The sequence below is a fragment of the Aspergillus welwitschiae genome (genome assembly GCF_003344945.1).
Source record: "Aspergillus welwitschiae strain CBS 139.54b unplaced genomic scaffold BDQ94scaffold_7, whole genome shotgun sequence".
Lineage (NCBI taxonomy): Eukaryota > Fungi > Ascomycota > Eurotiomycetes > Eurotiales > Aspergillaceae > Aspergillus > Aspergillus welwitschiae.
In genome coordinates, this window is record NW_020798701.1 from 330792 (window position 1) to 351805 (window position 21014).

Consider the following 21014-nt stretch of genomic DNA (forward strand, 5'->3'; position numbering starts at 1 on the left):
GATGTCGGGCTTCTCTTACCCACCGATAGGCAGGAAGGTCCACGCGGTTGTTATCGACCGGTAGCGACCGCCCGGTTACCCTATGGGCCCGACAAACACAAACCCTCCCCCCCGCGTGCACTGTCCAACGAGTCTTATCCTGGCGCACCAAAGCTCAAGCTGCAATACTACTAGCTTTATCTTTGCGTGCTTGGATGGCCCGCCTTCCGCCGACGTCGGCCAACCAATCCGAAAGGATGTGCGGAGCGAGACCGAGAGCCCCCTCCCTCCCGGTAGTTGCGATGTCGAATCATCGCCACGAAATAATGCTACGATACTGGCGGATGGACAGAGGGCTGCATTAGCCTAAATGCGGGATAGCACCTGGATGACCAGAACTTGGGCTTGCCGTAACAAAGCATTAGCCACTAGGTGCATTCCGGCTATTCGTTCGCTTGGACCTTACCTAAATATTCCCCCACCCATAAACCGTCTTGTGGCTTGCTTTGAGCTTATCATGGGTCCAATAACAGTCGTTGCCGCATATCTACTTCTTCACTTCACCATGGGCCGGGTCTTGTGCCTCTGCACTCATACAGGCTGTCCTACTGGGACAAGCCTAGAATGCGGACACTGAATGCCGTATCTCTTCGCTGCACTCTGGCCCTATCTACACAGCGACATGAAGTCCGCTGATATGATATGCCGGGAGAAGCCAAGCCGGCAGTATCCCTTTATAAAAAGGGGGAGATAGCCGCTGTTGGTTGTGGTGCTATACTTCCCTTTGGCATCGGGAGCAGTGTCTTAACCCCTTTGACTTTTGTTCTTGGAGGGAATAGGCAGTTTATAAGTACCTGATAGCACGTGCCATGGCTCGTTATATATCAGAGACCTCGCATGATGCAGATGTCGAGGAATATGCGGGGGATCCTACGCTCCACAACGATGGTATTTTTAAGAAGCCCGTGGCCACTGCAGACGCCCTAGACATTGCCCTTGGCGAAAGCAGCAATGTTGAGTATACCATCGAATCGGACAATTCTCCTTACCTGGAAGTGCGAGCCAATGTGCCGAACACGGATGACCCTACTTTGCCCGTCAACACATTTCGAATGTGGTTTCTGGGAGTTGTCTTCACGCTCGTGGGTACCCAGGAGACATGTAATCGTATCAAGACACTGACATTCTTCAAAGCTTGGCACAGGCGTCAATCAGTTCTTTTCTATGCGGTATCCCAGTGTGACAATTACTTCGTTGGTGGCGCAGCTTCTTAGTTACCCTGTGGGATGTTTCTTTGCCAAAGCCCTGCCCATCATGAAGGTGCGCTTGTTTGGGCGCTGGGACTTGGACATAAACCCGGATCACCACTTCAATATCAAGGAGCACGCTGTGATTACGATCATGTCTAATCTCAGCTTCAACCAGTCTTGGGTAAGCTCCTGTCAGCTAGGAAAGGGCTCAGTTGAATAACGATTACTGACATATGCGATAGGCAAGTGCTATCATTCAGGCACAAAAGGTGTATCTCAAGATGTCAACGCCTGTAGGATATCAGATCCTGCTATCTCTGTCAATGCAGTTGTTTGGTCTTGGGCTTGCTGGCTTGTCATACAGATACATCATCGAGCCGCCTCAGATGGTAAGCCTTGGCAGACAAACTTTGGGGAAGCTCTACACTAAACCAGCTTCGCTTAGATTTGGCCTTCTACACTGGCAAACGCAGCCCTCTTTCAGACACTGCACAGTGGTGCAAACCCCATTGCAGACGGCTGGAAGATCTCGCGATATCGGTTCTTCCTGTTCGTTTGCATTGGAAGCTTCTGCTGGTATTGGTTCCCTGGCTATATTTTTACTGGTCTCAGTACTTTTGCCTTCATTTGCTGGGCAGCTCCTAGTATGTTGAGATATACGTTGTCCCACAAAAAGGCATTCTCAGTTAACATGATATCTAGACAATAAGGTCGTCAACAACCTCTTTGGTATGACCACGGGTCTGGGATATATGCCCACGACGTTCGATTGGAGCCAGATTGCGTATAACACATCACCCTTGACCATCCCGTACTGGGCACAGGCCAATGTCTTTGCCGGCTGGTTTTTGATATATGCTGTGGCGGCCCCAATCCTTTACTATACCAACACGTGGTACACAGCATATCTCCCACTCACAAGCTCCGATGCATATGACAATACGGGAAGTGTCTACGACTCGAGTCGCATCTTGAACAGCGAAGGAGTCTTCGATGAGGACAAGTATAAAGCGTATAGCCCCCTTTTCTTGCCGGTAACCTTCTCCTTGAGTTACGGAGTAGGATTTGCAGTCCTGACTTGTTTGATTACGCACGTACTACTCTACCATACGAAAGATATCATCAAAACGTTTCGAGGGGAGAGCAAAAAAGATATTCACGCCAGGCTGCTTTCTCAGTATCCTGACGTACCGTGGTGGTGGTACGGTGCCTTGACTGTGAGCATTACTTCCTTCTAATTTGAACAAGCTAACAGTAAAGGTTATTATCGTTGCGCTTGCGATCATGACACAGTATGTCTGGCATACGGGGCTTCCGTTCTGGGGATTGTTTATCACGTTGGCCCTGGCTGCCATTTATGTCATCCCAGTTGGAACAGTATATGCTGTGGCAAACCTTAACAGCAACTGTCTGACCGTTCTGGGAGAGATCGTATCCGGCTATCTGCTGAAAGGGAAGCCGCTCGTTCTTTTGATATTCAAGGTGGGATTCCATGTTAAGACATCTCATCTGCGAAGTCTTCATTGACAGAAACGATAGTTTTATGCATACACTGGGCTAAGTCAAGCCATGTATTACGGCGCAGACATGAAGGTTGGTGGATTGTGCGAACCTGATAAAGAAGCGTCTGTACTAATGCATGATATCCAGCTTGGAATGTACATGAAGATTCCTCGACGGACTCTGTTCGTTGCCCAGCTGATTGCCTGCATCCTGGGGACATTGACGCAGAGTGAGTGACGGCTGTATATCCGCTTTTTTGGCTGCTGACCGCTGACCTGGACAGACGGGGTCCTGCTCTGGATGCTTGGAAATGTGCAAGACGTGTGCTCGGATGACCAATCGGACAACTTTACTTGCCCGCAGGGTCGGGTCAACTATAATAGTGCCGTTCTTTGGGGAGGTATGGCCTCCGTCGCTCCTCTTGGCCTGCACTAGGATCTCACTGACGATGCTACAGCTATTGGACCCACCAGGCTATACAATATCGGAAAGATATATTCCGGTCTTCTGCACTTTTTCTGGATCGGAGCGTTGCTTCCTATTATCACCTTTGCCTTGCGCAAGAAATTCCCGAAGTCCCGGTTCCTGGATGCCATCCACTGGCCGATTTTCTTCGCTGGCACGGGCAACTTGCCTCCTGCTGTACGGATTACCCCCTTTGTCAAGAGTGTTTCTCTATGCTAACTGATAGCGGTAGACGGGTATCAACTACTCCACAGCGTTTGTAGTCAGTCTTATTTTCAACAAGGTGAGTCATCTCTCATTTAACATTACGACCCAGAGCGACACTCTAACCAATTACAGATCATCAAAGGTCGCAAGCCGCACTGGTGGGCTAAGTACAACTACGTGCTGTCTGCAGCACTGGATTCAGGGGTTGCCGTCGGAGCCATAGTGATCTTCTTCGCGCTGACATTCCCGGGAATTACCTTCAACTGGTGGGGTAACACGGTCAATAGTGGGACGGTGGATAGCAAGGGCACGCCGTGGCTGGAGCTGAAGGGAAATCAGACCTTTGGACCGGCGACATGGTCTTGAGGGCTACGAAGAGCAGATCAGATCTCGACCAGAGGCTGACGAGTGTATGATGGGTAATTAAGTTGGGTCATGTGAGATGTTGTATGGTAACCATGGAGGGATGCATGGCTTTTTCGAAGCGTTGGGTTGATCGATTGATTCTGTTATAGCCCGGTTGAGCCTGCATATATGTTGCTCGATGCTATGCATATCTTCATCGCCTAGGATCTAGGCTGTATCCTCTATGCAAACTTACTATATCATAAAAGATATGAAGAAACTAAGATCGATAACCTTTCTACGCTTCTTCCAGTACGGAGTGCTTATATATATATCTTCAGTCACACTTCAGTGTCGCCAACCAGAGTGATTAGCAGCACTGCACCAGCCCTACCACCCACAAAAAAAAAACACAAAAAAAGATGGTTTTCCTTTTCAAGGCCCGAGCCGCGGATCGAACGCGGGACCTCTCGCAGTTATGCTTGGGTTTGTATCCCTAAGCGAGAATCATACCACTAGACCACCCGGGCTTGATAGAAAGAATAACCAATGACCTACGCAGGACTCGAACCTGCAATCTCTTGATCCGTAGTCAAGCGCCTTACCATTGGGCCAGCAGGCCATTTGATGGAAGAAAAGCCGCGTTATTTAGCACTAAGAGTGTAATGATTCTTGATTTCCGGAAATCTAAGCTGCCATCGGAACGGAAAAATAGATGTCCCTTGTTATCGGAATTACCCCAGTGCGTAGTCAGGCATTAGTCAACATTATCAGCGCCCTGATCCCCTCGGGGATTGTGATAGCCAACTATCTAAAGTCACTAGTCATAGTGTCGATAAGCCTCGCAGCGCCTTCAGATTAAGCCACGGCAGCTCTTATCCGCTCAGCTCGCCAGGCCAATCCCAGTGCGCACTACAGGGATCTCCTCAAGCCCACCGTTGCCCCTCTTGGGTTCACCGTTCGGGGATCCGCTGTGACTTCGCCACGGGTGGTGGTGGTCTCGAAGCCGAAAGTGCACGTCTCCCTCCGAGCGAGGAGTTTCGCTGCTCTTTCGCTCCTGCAACCCGGAGCCAGAAGGTTTCATCCCCCCTTTGATCTCCTGGAACTTTGCCCGGCCATGTAAAGACGCCCCTCCCCTTAGTCGGATGCCGCGCAAGAAGGCTGCAGACCGCGTGGGTCCGGTCAAGACCCGAAGCCGCAGTGGCTGTAAAGAATGCCGCGCCAGTCGAGTCCGCTGCGATCTGAAGAAACCGATCTGCACCAGGTGCCTTGAGAAGGGCCTAGTATGCTCGACCCAACTCGTTCTCAAGTGGGAGTCCGAGTTCGTTAGCCGCGGCTTGGCTTTTGGTAGAGCCGGCGTTTGGAGTAAGGCTCGGGCTGCCGGCGGACTTCCTCCTCCTCCTGGAAAGTCTTCGGCTTCGTTCCTCCTTCGCGATCAGGAATGGTGTCCTATTCCCCTTATCGAGTCGTGGGGCTTCGTCAATAGTGGGGTTTCGACTTTTGAACAGCCTTATGAGGTTAATGTTGCCTGTGATGAGTTGAATGCTCTTGTCGTCCGGGACAAGGGCAAGAACCCGGCGCTGGATGACTTGCTAGATGAGAATCCAGAGTGGTCTTTATCACCCTCATCGTTGTCGTCTCCATTCTCGATACGTGAGACTTCCGACTACTGCTCGCCTGTCCCACTTGTCTCTCCGCACCTGACCCCGCCTTTATCGATGTTCCCCAGTCTCTCAGACTCCAATCAGGGTCTCCTCTTTGATTACTATCTCCAGCAAGTTTGTCCCCGGACCACCGCTAGCTCGAAGCTATCCTCCCCTTTTGCTTCCATCATCCTCCCCTTCTGCATGTCCGCATCTCCAATCCTATTCAAAGCCATTCAGGCTCTTGGAGCATGTCACTGGTCACGCTTCGACTCAACCTACAGTGTCATCGGCCTCCGCCTCAAATCAGAAGCCCTACGAGGCCTTCGCCACCGTCTTTCAACCGAAGGCTCCCTCCTCTGCTCCGCAGACCCCGAGGTCCTAGCGATCATGATGATGTTATGTCTCTACGAAATCGTCGACAACTGCGACCAACGCTGGACCATCCACTTAAAAGGCGCCAAAGAATTGATCCGCATCCGCCGGCAGCAACAACAACTAACTTCCTCCCGACCCCGTCAATCTCTCGACCCCGTCTCAGCCTTCGCCGAGCTCTTCTTCGCCTTTCAAGACGTCATGGGCCGCACCGCCTGCGGCGAAGAAGTCCTCTTCGGATCCGACTACTGGCAAGAAAACAACCGCCACATCGACCTCTGGATGGGCTGCAGCCCCGAACTTGTCTCCATCCTCTCCTCAATTACAGAAATGAGCCGCACCAGGCGCCAACTCACCTCCGATGCTGCCCGCAAAGCGTTCTCCCACCGTGCCGCCTCTCTTGGCCGCAGACTCGAGAACCTTGTTCAAGAAACAACCGACGACGACAACGACACCGACGACGGAAGTCTTCGCTCCGCCGCCGAACTGAAACGTTTAGCAGCCGTGCTATACCTTCACTGCGCACTATATGGCGCATCTCCCTCCACACCACTGGTAATTAACTATGTCCGACGCATCCTGCGTCTAGTCTCTGACCTGCTCGACTCCGGCTCCCTCGTCAGTATGACCTGGCCTGTGTTCGTAGCGGCCGTTGAATTGGACCCGCTTCACGACGAAGTCTGGCGTGATGATACCGGCGAGAGCGTGGTATATGGTCGGCCTCTGGTGTTGCGTGCGTTGGCGGCTATGGCGGAATCAAGTGTGTCGAATGTGGCGAGGACGAGAGCCGTCATTGTCAAGATTTGGCAGGCCCGGGATAGTGATATGCTCAAGGGGTCGCCGGTGGATGCAGCGGATGATAGTATTGCGGGATGTAATGATTGGGAGTGGTATGTTGCGCCGATAAGCACGGCGATGAGTTTGGCTTGAGGTGCGCTGGTGGCAAAACGAGAAAGTGTTGGATGTGCGGGATATCGCTAACATATGCTATGCAAGTGCGGTGGGCAGGAAAATGAGGACACAGCGCTTTGTTTTGAGCGCTTAAATGACTATATGATTTGAATGTTCTTGTAGGATTAGGTATACTGGTTTTGGGACTTTGTTTGGCTTCAATGTATAGTGACTTGGACTCAGATTGATAAATTGGACATATTCACATTATTTATATTATGTCTTTACCCGTAATGACATAAAGACGCCCAGATGTCTCTCATGAATGAAAGAAGTACGCCCTAAAATAACATGTCTGACCTTCTCGTAATACTATATTCTATCAATTATATTGGTCCAAAACCAGCTCCTATTCCTAGTACGGATAACTACGCTGATATCAACTCAAGCTCCCATGTGCACATACAAAGCCCAAGCCGCCGGATTATGTGCATACTTCCTCCGAGTCTCCAACGTAGCATCACGAACCGCCTCAGCCACAGCCCGATTAAAATCTCCCGAGTCTGCAGCCACGCGCCTAGAAACCAACGCCTTATAGAACGAAGCAGCCATATCAACACATACCTCATCATCAGCAGCCCAAAGAGAACCAATGACATGAGAGAATCCAGCAACCAAAAACCCATTGGCTATGCTGAGGGCTTCGTCTCTCAACGATTGATCCTTTCCCTCTGCCGTCGAACAGGCGGATAGGTAGGCTATACATGCTCGGGAGATAGTCTTTGTGTCTAGGAGTGCAGACAATTTGAGCTGATCGGGTACTAGTACCGTGCTGGAGGGGTCTCCTTCCTGCTGTCCATGTTTCTGTAAAACGAGGTGGCTGTCTAGTGGATTGACTGGGTCGGAGTACCCATGGCAAGCAAAGTGGATCATCTCAGTGGTGTTGTTCTCGAGGTGAGACAGAACGTCCGCAGTCGAGGGGCCTTGCATCTCCTTGATTTGTAATGCATGTCCGGCTGATTGGATGATACCTTTTATTTCCTGGCGAACGCCGTAAAGTGCGTCATGTCCCGGAGTTTCAGGCATGGTCACAGCTAGTAAAGAAGATGTGTCGTGTGTCCGTGGTAATGCCTCGGATGCTCGCTGGCGGGCATTGCATAGTGCTTTGATTGTCGGGGTATAGGACGAGATAACTCGATCAAGACAGCTGTCTCCATTATTCGGTAACCCATTACTGTAGTCCCCGGCCGCGTGAAAGGGCAGGGCACTGGCTATGCCGGCTCCGATCCACCAAACTCGGGACAGTTTATCCCCGGAGGCTAGGACACCATCTGACGCTAATGCGTCTAAGCACAACTTGACGCAGGTGTACCACAGCCACGATAGTAATTCGTGGGTAAGGTCTTCTGGTGACAATTCACACTCTATGTCTCTCACATCCAAATGACATCCATCACCGGCTTGAGTATGTCCATATCTTGAATAGAGCTGTCGATATTCTGGCGGAGCCTTGGTAGCCATATCTGGTAAATTCAAAGTTCTAGCTCCAAGATGCGTAATGAGAATGGCATCGGTGCTGACACACGTCGAATTGACGATAACAATAGGTCCTGCTTGTACAATCCCTGGCAGGTCCGTCCAATCCAAAGGCTGGAGAAAATCTTGGAAACCTGTAACTTGGCGAATCCTCTTTTCGCATTCTTCCAAATCTCTGAAATAATCGTGCCGGCTTTGGGATTGCTGCATGTCTTGATATGCTGAATCCAAAGAGTTGTTGAATGCTCTGCGACGAAGAGATTCATATTCTTCAGCCAGCTTGGGCTCGACAGTTTTCAAGCTAGAAATATCACTCTGCGCGTCAATCAAGTGGCCCATAATGCGGCCTCGTGCGAACTCCAGTTTCAAGACCGCTTGGACTGGGAAGCCCAGACGACAAATTGCAGTAAATATCAGACTCCCCAAGCCCCTGACTTGTCGGTTGATGTAAATCTGATCATCCCTCTCTACTTCGCGGCCACTGGCATGGGCGAGTGAGGGAAGAAACCACTCAGCAAAATAGCATGCATCCTTCCATTGACCAGTATGAGTAAGATATGAATTATCTCACTAGCGCCCCGCACTCGCGTCAAAGGTGACGCATCGGACGCGACGCAGGATTCCGCCAGTTGTGTATATCCTGTACGGACGTCTTCAATGTTCTTCGTCAGAACATGTTTCGACAGGTAAAGGCTTCCAAGTTTGAGAGTCATTTCTGCTTTTGGCGGAGTCCCTTTTGGGATTGAAGCAACAGCTCTTTCAACCAGGTTAATAGTTTGCTCCATATCTTGGAGTGTTCTTGTCACACCAAACTTCGTTTCGTACAGCTTCCCAAGTCCATAGAAATAGTAGAATTTGAAGCCCCCATGGAGGCGTTCCGAAAAATCATTCCTTAGACTTTCTAGCCTCGCTATTCCGATCTCCAGGAAGTCTATGTTCTTAGTCACAGAGTATTGAGCGTCCAAAATTTTGCAAGCGTTAACAAGCAGAGTTGTTCGTAGTACATCAAATGGAGGAGCAGCACATATAGCCGCCCAATTATGTGACGCTGCCTCATGAAGATCTGCAATATCATGCTTTCTGTACCATCTGTCCATGCGGCAGATAGTCAAATGCATCCTTGGGCTCAATGTAGCTGAAGGAGTTTTTGAATGAGAAAGCGATAAAGCATTCTCAGCGTGCGAGATCGCAGAGTCAAGGTGGTTCAGCTCGCTTGTGTGACAGTAGAGCCTATAATATCGTAGAGTCAGCAACTCCGAAAGGTCGGCATGTCTTGGGTCATTCTGAGGAATATTAAGTAGCGCCTTCTCTGTCGTTGAGATGACCATGTCAAGGTGTTCTCGCTGGAGCAACTCTTCCTGTTTTATGTCATGTCCCATACTCTTTAAGCTCCTACCTAAATCACCGTGCCGCATGCTCGTTAAGAGCTGCTGTGAATCCAGATATTTGGCTTCTGTGTAGGGGTCAATCCGAGAGATGCCATTTAGCTCATGTATAATATCACATGCCCTTTCCAGATCCCTTTTGTCCTGTGTGTTTTCGTGACGCATGAGGTAGGCCGGTATTAGTATATGTGCCAAATCCATCCGTTGTAATTCACTCCAATGAGGAGATGCCAGAGCACTCTTTAATTCATCGCTGGCAACATTGAGATCGGACCCATGTGAGGCGCGTTTACCCCTGTCGCCGAGAGCCCTCACGTAGTTTTGACGAAACGTTGGCTCGTCTGGCCTGAGTAGCACGGCGAGCTGCAGGTAAGCGATTGATCTCCCAATGTCAGCTATGCTCCCGGTCAGGCTGTGACGGAACTCTAGCAGAAGTCCAATCAAATCAAGGACATTTGGCCTAGTGGCATGGTCAACGGGAAGATCATCAAGGACCGCTTCATATTGCGTCAGCTGTTGGTTCAGTCGATCGAGATACCGTTTGTCATCAAGGTTTGAATGAAAGGACTGTGACACTCCGAAGATATCATTGTCAACTTCATTATGAGAAGGCCCGCCCTTGGCCCCATGGGCATGACAAGGAATAGTTGTTTCCTTATGGAAGGTACCAGAATCATTAGCACTTGCAGGAAGGGGAAGAGCAGGCTGTGCAAGGTCCTGCACTGCCGGAGTTGTCTACATCGACTGGTGTCAGATAGTGTAACATGTTCAGCGCAACTGACCCGAGTCGGCTCACCTCGTCAATTGATACCATTATTTCGACTTCTTTGACAAAATTAATCCATCCAGCGAACTGACAAAGCATAATCAGCACCTGTTATAGTTGACGATAACTATTGCAGACATACTTGTGCGCGCGCCCATATGACTAAACGATCGCCTTCTTCAAGAATGGACAGGAAGCTAGCTTCCTCACCACCATCTTCCAGTCTCCAAGTAATAACTTGCTGTTTCCAGGACCTGTTTATCTTATTCTTCGTCACTGGCTTCGTAATGCCCGGCGTGGCTTGATTTTCTCTGTGGATGTCCTTGAAATACAAACCCCGGTCCTGCAAAACTTGGCCGAAATCGTCGGGTTTGGGCTTGAGGTATGAAGGATCCGACAAGTCTGAGAAGGCGGGAATTTCATCCTCTCGCAAGGAGCCCAAGATGGATACATCAAACCAAGACCAGATGCCATCACTTGGGTTACTGCACCAACCCTGGTCATGACTCGTGATGTTAAACTGGACAGCAGTGACTCCGCGGGGAAGGGGAGGTGAGACAAGGTACATTGCTGTCCATGGGCTTGAAGTCATGCGACAATTGGGCGGTGGTACTTGCATCATCTGCGATCGGCTGCCGTGTGGGCTGAAATTCCTCGGATTCGTAGGAGATGCCATGGTTGATGAAAACCTATTTTCTGGTCGTATAAGCCAGAGACAATGTTTGGCACTCGCAGTTGAGTAGTAGATTGAAGAGTTTTCAAAAGAGGAGTTGGAGGGCTCTGGGGTTTTTGCCTGTCGGCTGGACGTCCCTTATATACCTCACTCATAAGCGTTCCTCAGCCTCAGCCTCGTCGTGCAGCAGGCATCAACCACTGGGATCGTCGGCTCTCTGCCACCTTATTGGACGCCTCACGTAGTGCACTGAGACGCCACTCATCATTGAGTGGATGGAAAGGTAAAACCCAGGGGGTGTGCATAGCCTTGTAAATCATGGGAGCCGGACGGCTAAAATCAGTGCTTCGTGGGTAGAATAATCCTTGACGCAAATATGTGGTAGCTATATTGTGTATCTACTGATCAATCGTGGCCGACAGGATTAGGCAGGTGCAGCCCCATCCACGCATTCAGCAGCAGACGTGGGCAAGAGCTTAAACCCAACGTGAAGTACATCCCAGCAAATATGAGGAATCTCCGGTGCGCGCTGGACATCGCGTAGCTTGAGGATGTTCTCTGCTGTCTCAAGCGCTCTAAGGTCAACCTCATTATCAGCCACTACAACCACCAGATGTTCAGGGATAGGCCTCTCTCGGGCCACCCCCGCAGGCCAATGAACCCCCAAACCACGCTGATCCAGCCAGTTAGTCCCCAGTGTCGACTTCATTCTGCTTGACATCGGCTTCCCGCACGGAGTTGCCTTGGTAAGCAATGTGATCTTTCCAGCAACGTTAATGTCAAATACCGCCACATAAACCCTCTCTGAACCGAGATTCTCTAGCTTGATTTGTAGAAATTTACCTTCCTGGATGCCTACGCCTTCAATGGAGACTGCCTCCCCTTCCGTTGAGCCTTGCCTGCTGAGGGTAACCTGCAGCCTGTGGTCCAGTTGCTCTTCTGACTCCTCACAGCGAAGATATAGAAGTCGCTGCGCCTTGGCTAATTGTCCCGCTGCAACCATTGTAGATAGTATCCCTTCAGTCGTGTAATTGCATTTGGCAATCAAGATATCATCTGCTGTGAAGAGCATGATTGAGCCATCAGACAGGACGCAATTGGCTGAAGCTTGGGGTGAGACGTCTTCGCTACTATGAGCATCCGCGAATCGAAGCGAAAAGGTTCCATTGGTAAGCCTCATAGTGGGGCCATCGGCAAATCTGTTGTAGAGTTCCAGGACACTCGGATTGGAAAGGCCTTCTTCGGCTTTTGTAAAGGCCAGTGCTCCCTCCTGTGGAATAGAACACCCGGGGGAGAGATCAAGGCTCAGCAAAGCCTGGAAGCCAGACAATCCTACCACTGTCCCAGTGCCAAGGCATCGTTCATCATTTATGCACTCATCCCCAAAAGGTTGAATCGTATAGACGTCACCGCGACGCACTCCGACAACTGAGCCTCCTCCTACAATTGCCCTCCCTTCTTGGATTTTGAGATGCAAAATATTGGCCGGGGTCATATCCGTGGAGAAGAAAAGACGCTGATCGGGGCCATGCGACTGAGGCCGCTGTTTGAACCTACGCTGAACCTGCTGGCGCACCTTCACGATGGTGGTTCGCCACGAAGCGCCGCGTCCCTGAAGTTGCCGAATCTCTTGAATAAGCGCCTCCGTCATAGCTCCAGTCCAGCTCCCATCCTCTTTTCTGTATTCAAATGCCTTTTCGTCCACCTCCGCAGCGAAGATGCGGACCGCATGGGGATTATCCTGGCTCACAAGGAAGCTGTCTTCGACACGGCCGGATCCCTCTTGCAAAGACCGAACATAGCTCGTGATATCGTAGGCCATCCGCGGAAGGCTCCTCGCTATCGCTTGAACGCCCGATTCTGATTGCACAGTCGGGGCGCGGGTGATGTGTGCGGAATGGCAACAATCAAAGATGACAGTGACATTCTCCGTCTTCTGGGTCGTTTGTCGGACGAGAAAAGTGATTTCAAAATCAAGAATGCCGCGAAAATCGTCGACCGGTCCTTGGCCATAATCCATCGGACATAGGGACTGGTAACATGCTGGCGGACCAGGCCCCACGAATCCCGAGGCGTTGATCAAATTCCCATGTCCAGAATAGTATATAACCACCGCATCGTTGGCCTCACACTCGTTGATAAGCCGACGCCATGCTCCTCGGATACCAGCTTGGGTGGCCTCTTCACCACAACATCGGATTATGCGAAAGCCTAATTCTTGAAGAAGCTCTTCCATGGCGTTCACATCGTGAATAGGACCTTGCAGCCCCAGTGGGCTACCGATTAGCAGCGCACGCTTTTGTGACATTTCAATCTCTGGTTTGCGTAGCATGGAAGAGGCCCTATGGTTGGTGGTTCATAAGTCGAAGAGAGTTTGACCAAGTGCCACCAGCGATAAGTGAGACGCTTTGAGAAGAGCAGAAGAATGTGGGCGAGAGGGGCTGGGAAATGAAGGCACTATTGCGAGGCTGAAGGTGGAGATAAGCGCCGGCTGATTTGGCTAGCAGTTTGATCATGTTGATTGGCCGGAAAACAGCGTCGCTACTACTTACTACTACTAGTTAGTATAGATGAACGAGAGGCGGAAACGAAAAAAAGCAAGTTGAATGCTTTCAGGGAATTGCCTAGTCGGTATGTATGGATTTGGCATCTTTTGGGTTGGTTCCTCAGACAATAGTTCAGTTCACCCCTTGTCATAGTAACTATAAACTACGACCAGGATCAATCATTCACCCATCTACTGCCCCCCCTGCTCATCCGAGCTCCCAACAACATTACTCAAGCCAGCCACACTCACCCTATGGCTTAGTATGGGGCTCCTATACAATAGTAGCTTCAAAAGAGACACAATGTCCGGTCGCCGTGTTGAATAGATGAACCGAGCACGGCTGAGCGGACGGAAAGCCCTATTTTCAACACCTTGTGGGTCATATGTGTTAGATGCTACCATAGCATAAGCAAACAACTCTCTTATAATTGAGCGACTTCTGAGCACTCCCGATTGTAAGACAGCTGTATCGAGCTTAACATTGTATGTATAGGACCCATCCGAGTTCTAAGATGATACCCGCAACCGCTTCCATACACCACACACTCACTACGCCCCCACATGCGTATACAAAGCCCAAGACAACGGACTGTGCCAGTACTGTCGCCTGATCTGCAGCGTTGCATCGTGGACTGCCTCCGCCACCGCGCGATTCAGATCAGTCGCCGTCGCATACCGCGTAATCAGCGCCTTGTAGAAGTACGTGGCCATATGCACACAAACCTCATCTTCAGCCGGCCACAGGGATCCAATGACGTGCGTGAAGCCCGCCATTAGAAAGCCACTGGTGATGTGCAGCCCCTCATCCAGTAGCCTTCTATCACGGATCTCAGCCGTGGAGCAAGCGGACAGATAGGCGATCCACGCCCGCGATATCGTCTGGGTGTCGAGAAGCTTGGAGACAGTAAGCTTGTCAACAACCATGCCAGTATCACTATGCTTTTGTAGAAGAAGATGGCTGTTAGCCGGGTTGCCAGGGTCGGAGTGCCCGTGGCAGGCGAAGTGCACGAGATCGCAGTCCTGCAGTTGAGAAAGGACCTCGTCTGTAGAGGGACTAATCAATTGCTTGACCTCCATGGATTGGCCGACGGCGTCGCTGATACCCTGTGCCTCGCGACGGACGCCGTGCAGCGCACCATAGCCGGGTGTATCCGGCATGGTTGCGACAAGAAGCGACGGTCTCTCTTTCACCCGGCGCGATGCTTGTTGCGCCGCCGCCTTTGCGCGCACCGCATGGAGGGCCTTGATGGTCGGCGTGTACGAAGAGATTACATGGTCGAGGCAGCTCTCACCTTTATTTTCCTGACTTTGGCTATAGTCTCCGGCGGCATGGAAAGGGAGCCCAGCAGCTGCCCCAGTGCCGATCCACCAGACTCGGCTCTTCTCTTCTCCGCTGGAGATATGGCCATCAGAGGCTAGAGAGGTCAGTATTGGCTTCACGCAGGTATACCACAGCCAGGAGAGGAGGTTATTGTCATATGCCTCCCGAGGTAAGTCACTGTCCAGGTCCCTTGCCCCGGGGTCTTTTTCGTAGCTCCAGGGATCACCATAAAGCTCAGTCATCGCGTGTCTCATAAGATATTCGCGAAACTTGTCCACCGCCCGAGTAATCATGCTATTCAGTCTATGGTGACCGATAATGGTTGGAGAGAGAACAAATATTGCATCGGAACTGGTGCATGTGATATTGACAACTATAATCGGGCCCTCTCGAGCGCAGTCGACCATCTGTCGGATGTTCATGGGATGGAGAAATCCTTCGAAGCCGGCTTTCGCGCGAATTTGTCGCTCACACTGCTGCAGCTGCTGGAAGACTATCCGGCGCTCATTTAGTAGCTGGGTCTGTCCTGTCTCCCATTTTTCGTGCTTCAGACTGTGGAAGGCTTGGAGACGCAGCCTTTCGTATTCCTGAGCTAGGTCCGGATGTGCCTGATGAAGGCCTGAAAGGTCACTGGAATTGTTAATCAGGTCTCCCATCACGATTCCTCGACCGACCTCCAGTTTCAGAAGTGCCTCCATAGGTGGCCTGAACATGAGAATGGCAGCACACGCATTGCTGGCAATAGTGGAGATGTCTTGCAACGTGTAGATCTTGTCCTCATTGCTCAGATCACGGCTGGTGATCAGGGGAAGTAGAGGGAAGATCTGATCGGCAGCCTTTGACGCCAATTCCCAGCTCCCTGTGCGGTTCGCTCGACGAATGATGCTCTCAGCGCTTAACACACGCTCCCTCGGCAGAGAGCTGTCCGAGGCAGAGCTTTGTAGGAGATACTGCATGCCCCTGCGGGTTGCTGTACCGTCAGTGACCCGTGTTTCATTCGCCTTTACCAGCCACATCTCCCCTTTCCAGCGAAGTAATGTCTTATCCACACCTCCTTCTATACTTTCCAGGTCTGATTTCCCTTCCACATACTGAAGGGCTTGCTCGAGATCGGCCGGATGCTTGGTGAATACGTATAAGTTATAATAGTGCCAACTGATGAACATTAGAAGACTGCTCTTTGCGGGATTGCTCAAGCGGTTGAACCAGGTTGTGTGTAAGTAGTCACATTTCTCGACGGCAGTCCTTAACAAAGCTTCTCTTCTTTTGGATTCAAATGGCAACATGGCCAGATATTCGGCCCTCTTGATGACCATCAGATCTCGATAAATGCTGTTGGGCGGAGCTGCATCCAACGCCTTTTCCATCTGCTCGCAAGCGGCCATCAACTCCGCAGTATTCTCACTTCTGAGCCCCTTCTTCCTAAGCAAGTGACCAAGAAACTCATATACCGCCGCCGACGACACACTAACATCATTCTCAGGCAAAGCCGAGACATGGTCTTTGGCCTTAGAAATCGCCAGTTCGAGATCTTTGCTATCGCCCGTCAGCTCCCATCGTGCGTAGTATTGCTTGGAAAGCAGTCTGAGTAACACCTGATATTGCTGAAGATGGGCTGGAGTGGGAATCAGAGCATCTTCCATCTGTCTCAGTGCTATATCACGCTCCTCGATACTGACAGTCTCGTCATACTTCATCCGCTGACCTGTATATATGGCCTTTTCAACGGAATCGTCCGGAAAGGTAGTTTCAATTTCCTTATACAGCTGGATCAATCTCTGTATGTCACCCTCATTGCCTGTGTCTCTATGACGAGATCTATACGCGTTCGCGAAACTTTCCAAGTACCCTTGCCGTTGAGGGAAGTCCAGAGGAAGAGGGATGGTCTTTTCCAGCTCGACGATGGCTAGATCGATATCTGCGGAATCATGAAAACCGGAATATCGATCGAGCAAGGCTAGCACAAAACGTGCGCGAAACTCCCGATTTTCAGGTTCTTGTTCCATTGCTAGTCGATGCAAATCGAGTGATTTTTCGATATCTTCCTTTTTCGAACTCCTCTTGTAGCGAAACATGTAGCCAAAACCAAGGCTTGAAAGTACGTCGGGCTTACGAGAATCATCTGAACACATATGTGACAAAACAGATTCTAAATGAGAGATCTGTTCATCTTGTTGCTGGGAGGACCTGTCTGGCTCATCTCGCTTTGGTGTCTGGTCGGAAGAGGTATGTTTTCTTCTTACTGATTCCCCCTCCACGTCTGGATGGTTAATAACCGCCTGGCTGCGGGTGCTATCACTCTGAACACTGCGCCTTGTGATGGGCTGAGGATGTCGCAATTTTATTAAGTCACTCACAAACTTTATAAGGTCGACATTAGTCATGCTATTGGTCCCTGTGATCAGTCCCTTCACCTGGTTTGAGGGAAGTAGCAAATCTTGCTTCACAGTCCATGACAGGGGAATTGGCTGCTAGCTGTTCAGCACTTATATGCGTTATTCAAGTTCCAATATGTTATTGACACTTACGCTGGTTGATATCAGGATACAAGCCTGATCGATGTAATTAACCCATCCAGCGAACTATCACTACATTAGCACAATCTTGAATACTGCGATTCTGCACCAAAGTCCATACCTTTGTCCGTGCCCAAATCACCAATCGATCGCCTTCCTCAAGGATCGGGAGAAACGAGCCCCCCTTTGCGTTGTCGTCCTTCCCATAGATGTGCACCATTTCCACCCAACTTCGACGCATGCTTGTATCAGAGAGTGATATGCTAATCCCTGAGCTTGAAGCAGCTATCTTGGAAGGTATCTCCTTGAAGTATAGTCCCTGCTCTTGCAAATATTCTCCAAAATCATCGGGACATGGCTGGACATAGGTCGGCTTCATCAAATCATCCAACTTAGGCATAGCATTCTGCTGCCACGAGCTCAGAATGGAGACCTCAAACCAGGACCAAATACCATCTCGTGGGTTACTGTGCCATCCTTGATTGCGAGTTGTGATGTTAAACACAACGGAAGAAACGTCGCTTGGTAGTGGGGAGGAAACAAGGTAAAGCACAGTGCAACTCTCTTCAGAAGTATGATGCGTGTGCCAAGGTGGCACAACATAAAGCTGCTTCCTAGCACCAATTATCTGAAAACCTGCGGTATCGGACGATGAATTCATTTTGAATAATGGTGAATAGCATCAAGCTGACTTGAAAACTATCGAAAGTCAGCAGGACTGGAGCGGGACCTGAGACTGCCACGTGACCTAAATTGTACCCTTGTTCAATGATGAAGCGTAAATCATACGTTCAGGCTAAAACGACTTTGTGCGGTGTGGCTGACTCTGTCAGCACATTCTGTAACTGATTAATAGGTCATAAAGCCACTCCTGCTTCCCTGAACCTTTCGGCCCGAGTTGCCCAAAACAACACGCTCACCCGTGGCTCTGATAAGTACTATTAGTACTTGGTTCTGACCACCAAACTGACCAATCATATAAATACTGATTCCGCTATTCCTTATCTAATTGAGCAGTAGTTGAGTCTGTTTTGTCAGAGCCGCTCCCTAGGTGTGCTTTTTAGGGACGGAACCCCTGCCACACTTAGACTGCTACGCTATCTGGCAAAAGACAAGAAATCTCTCTACAACCCAATAGTTAGATGGGCATCTTTCGAATCCCTATAAAGGTCGGGAGCAGGAGAAATGTGACATGGAGCTCGGGGAGCTTTACTTCTTTACAGAAGAAAGAGAATCTTGGTAGACTACACCGCTGCATTGTTCATCTACTTTCCAAATACCCTCACTTCATGCTCTTCTACGGAAATACCGCGCCGAACTGATTTCCCCTGTTCATCGCACAATGTGTATTTATTGGGTGGAACCACAGTCTCTATGTAGTATGGACCAGCCAGGGCATCTGTTCCATTGGAGCCACGTACGACCAGCATGACTTTGTCCCATGGGGCAAATTTCGGTCTCTATGGTTCTCCATCAGTGCAAGGAACAACGAGGAGCCTATCATGGTAGATCTACCTGCGAGTACGAGGCAACAAAGGCCCGTCCCTCATTCTCATCATTCGAGAATGATAGATGGCTGCTACTTTCCCTATCAAAGTTTCTTGAATTAGCATCAGTCACCCTGATCGGAAGTCATTAAACTCTGTACTTTTCGGGGGTCTCCGTGACCCTGATGGGCGTGGTCATTGCTATTGAACTTTAAAGGTGTTAGCTGGCCAACACCACGCAACACCGTAACAGTATTTACTTACCTTGGAAACAGCGATTGGTCCTATGAAAGTAGACCTGAGTTCAGAGGAAGAGAAGTTCAAAACCGAACCCTGAATGCTGGGTACCCTCAACAGCCTTATTAACTTCGACGGAGGCTAATCCCCTGCACCGCTGCCTAACAAACCCCACTTTCGTCCAGCCTCATTTTGCACTGCCACCATCTGCTTTCCTCTCATCCATCTCTTCGGCATACCGCGAATTAATTTTGTTCTGCGCTATAATATCCACAGCTTCTGAGGCTCACTAGATTCTTAATCTATGAAGCTCATTTAGTGCAACAGTTGCATACTGCGCTGCGCCTCTATGCTTAATTCATACTGGACCTTCACACAGTCCTACGACAAGCATGGAGTCTGTACAGAGATTATTCTACCGAGCGAAGAATGATACAGATCATGACATCGAAGCTGGAAGTGTAAAGGAAGTGGAGAAAAGTAGGCTTATTTAGTTCCACATCAACCGCCGCACATACCCAGCACCATCCATTTAAGTAGCGAGATATTGACCTGAACCTCCAGTCGAGGATATACCGGCAGGCTATCCCCGATTTTCCACATTCATGAGCTCGCACCCATCTTTCCAAGTCTATCGGAGATTTTCATCCCTCCGAACACGGGATCTTCTCATCAAACAAGACCGACTGGCTGTCCTAGAAGAAAAGCTTAACGATCTCGACCGGAACGAAGAGACTCTATCCTTTCTAGCTAGTTGCCGCCGTGATCGGAATGTGGAGCGACAGAAGGTTCTGTCTGCTATTGATGTGGCTTTGCGTGAATATGGTATGTTTAAGCAAAAACAATATATATATGTAGCGTCATGACGAGTCCAATGCTTAAACCAGCCTGATTAGATGCAACTATAAAAAGAAACACCGAAATACTGAAACTAGAGGAAGCAAGAGCCCGTCCAGCTTCAGCACTACAGAACTGGATCGCTGGGAATCCATGTATAGCTCGCAGCGAGACAGGATTTCTACAACACGAAGATGACTTGATGACTTTGTTCTCATCGGAAGATGGAACGACAATGTACCTGGAAGGGTGGGTGGAAGACAAACTTATCAGATTATTTAGCAGATCATACAAGGTTAGTCCGCTGCTATATAACCGTTGTCTAGCACTTTTGACCTAGGCAATGTTAACTGGTACACTAATAAATGCCAAGAGCCGATGTGAAGCATTATCTAGGGACCCCATGGTCTACATACCCCGAGATAGCCTCGTGGTCCACATTGCCCGAGGACTTTTAGGCCTGTTAGCCATTATATTTATCATAGGGCCAGTAATTGCGTGCAACTATCTCGAGAGCATGCTGTCGCGGTTGATAGTGATTACGGCTTCGACTACGTTATTTATCGGCTTTCTGCTGATTGGGACTCGTGCGAAGACTGTTGAGGTGCTTGTGGCTGGTGCGGCGTATGTATTCCATATAATGCCCCCAACCTTCGTGATATCAGGGGTGAGGCTAACTGGTTATCGTGATAGGTATGCAACGGTTTTGACAGTTTTCATTACTCAACAGTGATTAAAACAGGATTCAATGCCTTGGATTATGCTGTAGTGTCCGTCTTTATGTGTGAGAGTCTAATAACTATCAGCTCCCTCCATGAATACTTGCCAGCGTGGCAGCGAGCCAGCACACAGACATTGGAGGTCATCATGCGTAGTATACCTCAAGATGAAGGGACAGGGACAATATAGATTGTGTATGTGTTGAATCTGACCAGACTCTCAAGATAGTGTTGGTGGTGGTGGTAATGAGGAAAGGCTATGTAGGCAGTATAAGTGGCGAAGGATCAGGCCTTAATGAGATGTCTTGACAGTATATATTGACGAATGATC

At 49.8% G+C, this 21014-nt stretch overlaps 7 protein-coding genes and 2 non-coding genes across 9 annotated transcripts; 3 read left to right on the forward strand and 6 right to left on the reverse strand.

Moving 5' to 3' along the window:
- Nucleotides 1-848: 848 nt before the first annotated feature.
- On the forward strand, nt 849-3922 carry optE (small oligopeptide transporter, OPT family; the record flags this gene model as incomplete). Its single annotated transcript, XM_026774852.1, has 12 exons — nt 849-1121; nt 1174-1410; nt 1472-1618; nt 1675-1873; nt 1932-2446; nt 2490-2711; nt 2769-2822; nt 2880-2961; nt 3016-3132; nt 3190-3374; nt 3430-3480; nt 3537-3922. 12 exons carry the CDS (start codon nt 849-851, stop codon nt 3768-3770), a joined length of 2316 nt encoding a protein of 771 aa, XP_026629175.1. The 3' UTR covers nt 3771-3922.
- Nucleotides 3923-4188: 266 nt separating this feature from the next.
- Nucleotides 4189-4279, reverse strand: BDQ94DRAFT_t84. The gene has a single exon. It is a non-coding gene; the product is annotated as a tRNA-Pro (tRNA).
- A 20-nt stretch (nt 4280-4299) lies between these two features.
- Nucleotides 4300-4371, reverse strand: BDQ94DRAFT_t83. Its single transcript has one exon. It is a non-coding gene; the product is annotated as a tRNA-Arg (tRNA).
- Nucleotides 4372-4579: 208 nt separating this feature from the next.
- On the forward strand, nt 4580-6924 carry BDQ94DRAFT_138662 (Zn(II)2Cys6 transcription factor). The gene has a single exon (XM_026765278.1). It carries the CDS (start codon nt 4895-4897, stop codon nt 6695-6697), a length of 1803 nt encoding a protein of 600 aa, XP_026629176.1. The 5' UTR covers nt 4580-4894; the 3' UTR covers nt 6698-6924.
- Nucleotides 6925-7052: 128 nt separating this feature from the next.
- On the reverse strand, nt 7053-11112 carry BDQ94DRAFT_185341 (CHAT domain-containing protein). Its single transcript, XM_026774853.1, has 4 exons — nt 10488-11112; nt 10376-10432; nt 8779-10314; nt 7053-8725 (listed from the first exon to the last, which is right to left on the reverse strand). The coding sequence occupies exons 1-4, from the start codon at nt 11019-11021 to the stop codon at nt 7103-7105; spliced, it is 3750 nt and encodes a 1249-aa protein (XP_026629177.1). The 5' UTR covers nt 11022-11112; the 3' UTR covers nt 7053-7102.
- A 330-nt stretch (nt 11113-11442) lies between these two features.
- On the reverse strand, nt 11443-13350 carry BDQ94DRAFT_167777 (caspase family protein; the record flags this gene model as incomplete). The annotated part of the gene is made up of 1 exon (XM_026770886.1): nt 11443-13350. One exon carries the CDS (start codon nt 13348-13350, stop codon nt 11443-11445), a length of 1908 nt encoding a protein of 635 aa, XP_026629178.1.
- A 765-nt stretch (nt 13351-14115) lies between these two features.
- Nucleotides 14116-18064, reverse strand: BDQ94DRAFT_167778 (CHAT domain-containing protein; the record flags this gene model as incomplete). Its single annotated transcript, XM_026770887.1, has 3 exons — nt 14116-17355; nt 17416-17469; nt 17525-18064. 3 exons carry the CDS (start codon nt 18062-18064, stop codon nt 14116-14118), a joined length of 3834 nt encoding a protein of 1277 aa, XP_026629179.1.
- Nucleotides 18065-18638: 574 nt separating this feature from the next.
- BDQ94DRAFT_138672 (uncharacterized protein) lies at nt 18639-19200 on the reverse strand. The gene is made up of 4 exons (XM_026765279.1): nt 19155-19200; nt 19052-19099; nt 18919-18991; nt 18639-18863 (listed from the first exon to the last, which is right to left on the reverse strand). Exons 2-4 carry the CDS (start codon nt 19087-19089, stop codon nt 18669-18671), a joined length of 306 nt encoding a protein of 101 aa, XP_026629180.1. The 5' UTR covers nt 19090-19099; nt 19155-19200; the 3' UTR covers nt 18639-18668.
- Nucleotides 19201-19365: 165 nt separating this feature from the next.
- On the forward strand, nt 19366-20993 carry BDQ94DRAFT_138675 (uncharacterized protein). The gene is made up of 5 exons (XM_026765280.1): nt 19366-19607; nt 19692-19952; nt 20024-20259; nt 20338-20588; nt 20658-20993. Exons 1-5 carry the CDS (start codon nt 19520-19522, stop codon nt 20695-20697), a joined length of 876 nt encoding a protein of 291 aa, XP_026629181.1. The 5' UTR covers nt 19366-19519; the 3' UTR covers nt 20698-20993.
- Nucleotides 20994-21014: the final 21 nt, after the last annotated feature.

Excerpts from the sequence above, each read along its gene's own strand:
- BDQ94DRAFT_138675 (XM_026765280.1), top strand. The coding sequence starts at position 19,520 with ATGGAGTCTGTACAGAGATTATTCTACCGAGCGAAGAATGATACAGAT. Across the intron at positions 19,953-20,023 it reads TGTGGCTTTGCGTGAATATG|ATGCAACTATAAAAAGAAAC; the intron begins GTATGTTTAAGC and ends CAGCCTGATTAG. Across the intron at positions 20,589-20,657 it reads GTGCTTGTGGCTGGTGCGGC|GTATGCAACGGTTTTGACAG; the intron begins GTATGTATTCCA and ends TTATCGTGATAG.
- BDQ94DRAFT_138672 (XM_026765279.1), bottom strand. The coding sequence starts at position 19,089 with ATGACCACGCCCATCAGGGTCACGGAGACCCCCGAAAA. Across the intron at positions 18,992-19,051 it reads GTCACGGAGACCCCCGAAAA|GGAAAGTAGCAGCCATCTAT; the intron begins GTACAGAGTTTA and ends AAACTTTGATAG. Across the intron at positions 18,864-18,918 it reads TTGTTGCCTCGTACTCGCAG|AGACCGAAATTTGCCCCATG; the intron begins GTAGATCTACCA and ends GGAGAACCATAG.
- BDQ94DRAFT_138662 (XM_026765278.1), top strand. The coding sequence starts at position 4,895 with ATGCCGCGCAAGAAGGCTGCAGACCGCGTGGGTCCGGTCAAGACCCGA.
- BDQ94DRAFT_185341 (XM_026774853.1), bottom strand. The coding sequence starts at position 11,021 with ATGGCATCTCCTACGAATCCGAGGAATTTCAGCCCACACGGCAGCCGA. Across the intron at positions 10,315-10,375 it reads TAATGGTATCAATTGACGAG|ACAACTCCGGCAGTGCAGGA; the intron begins GTGAGCCGACTC and ends CAGTCGATGTAG. Across the intron at positions 8,726-8,778 it reads ATGCGTCACCTTTGACGCGA|GATGCATGCTATTTTGCTGA; the intron begins GTGCGGGGCGCT and ends GGTCAATGGAAG.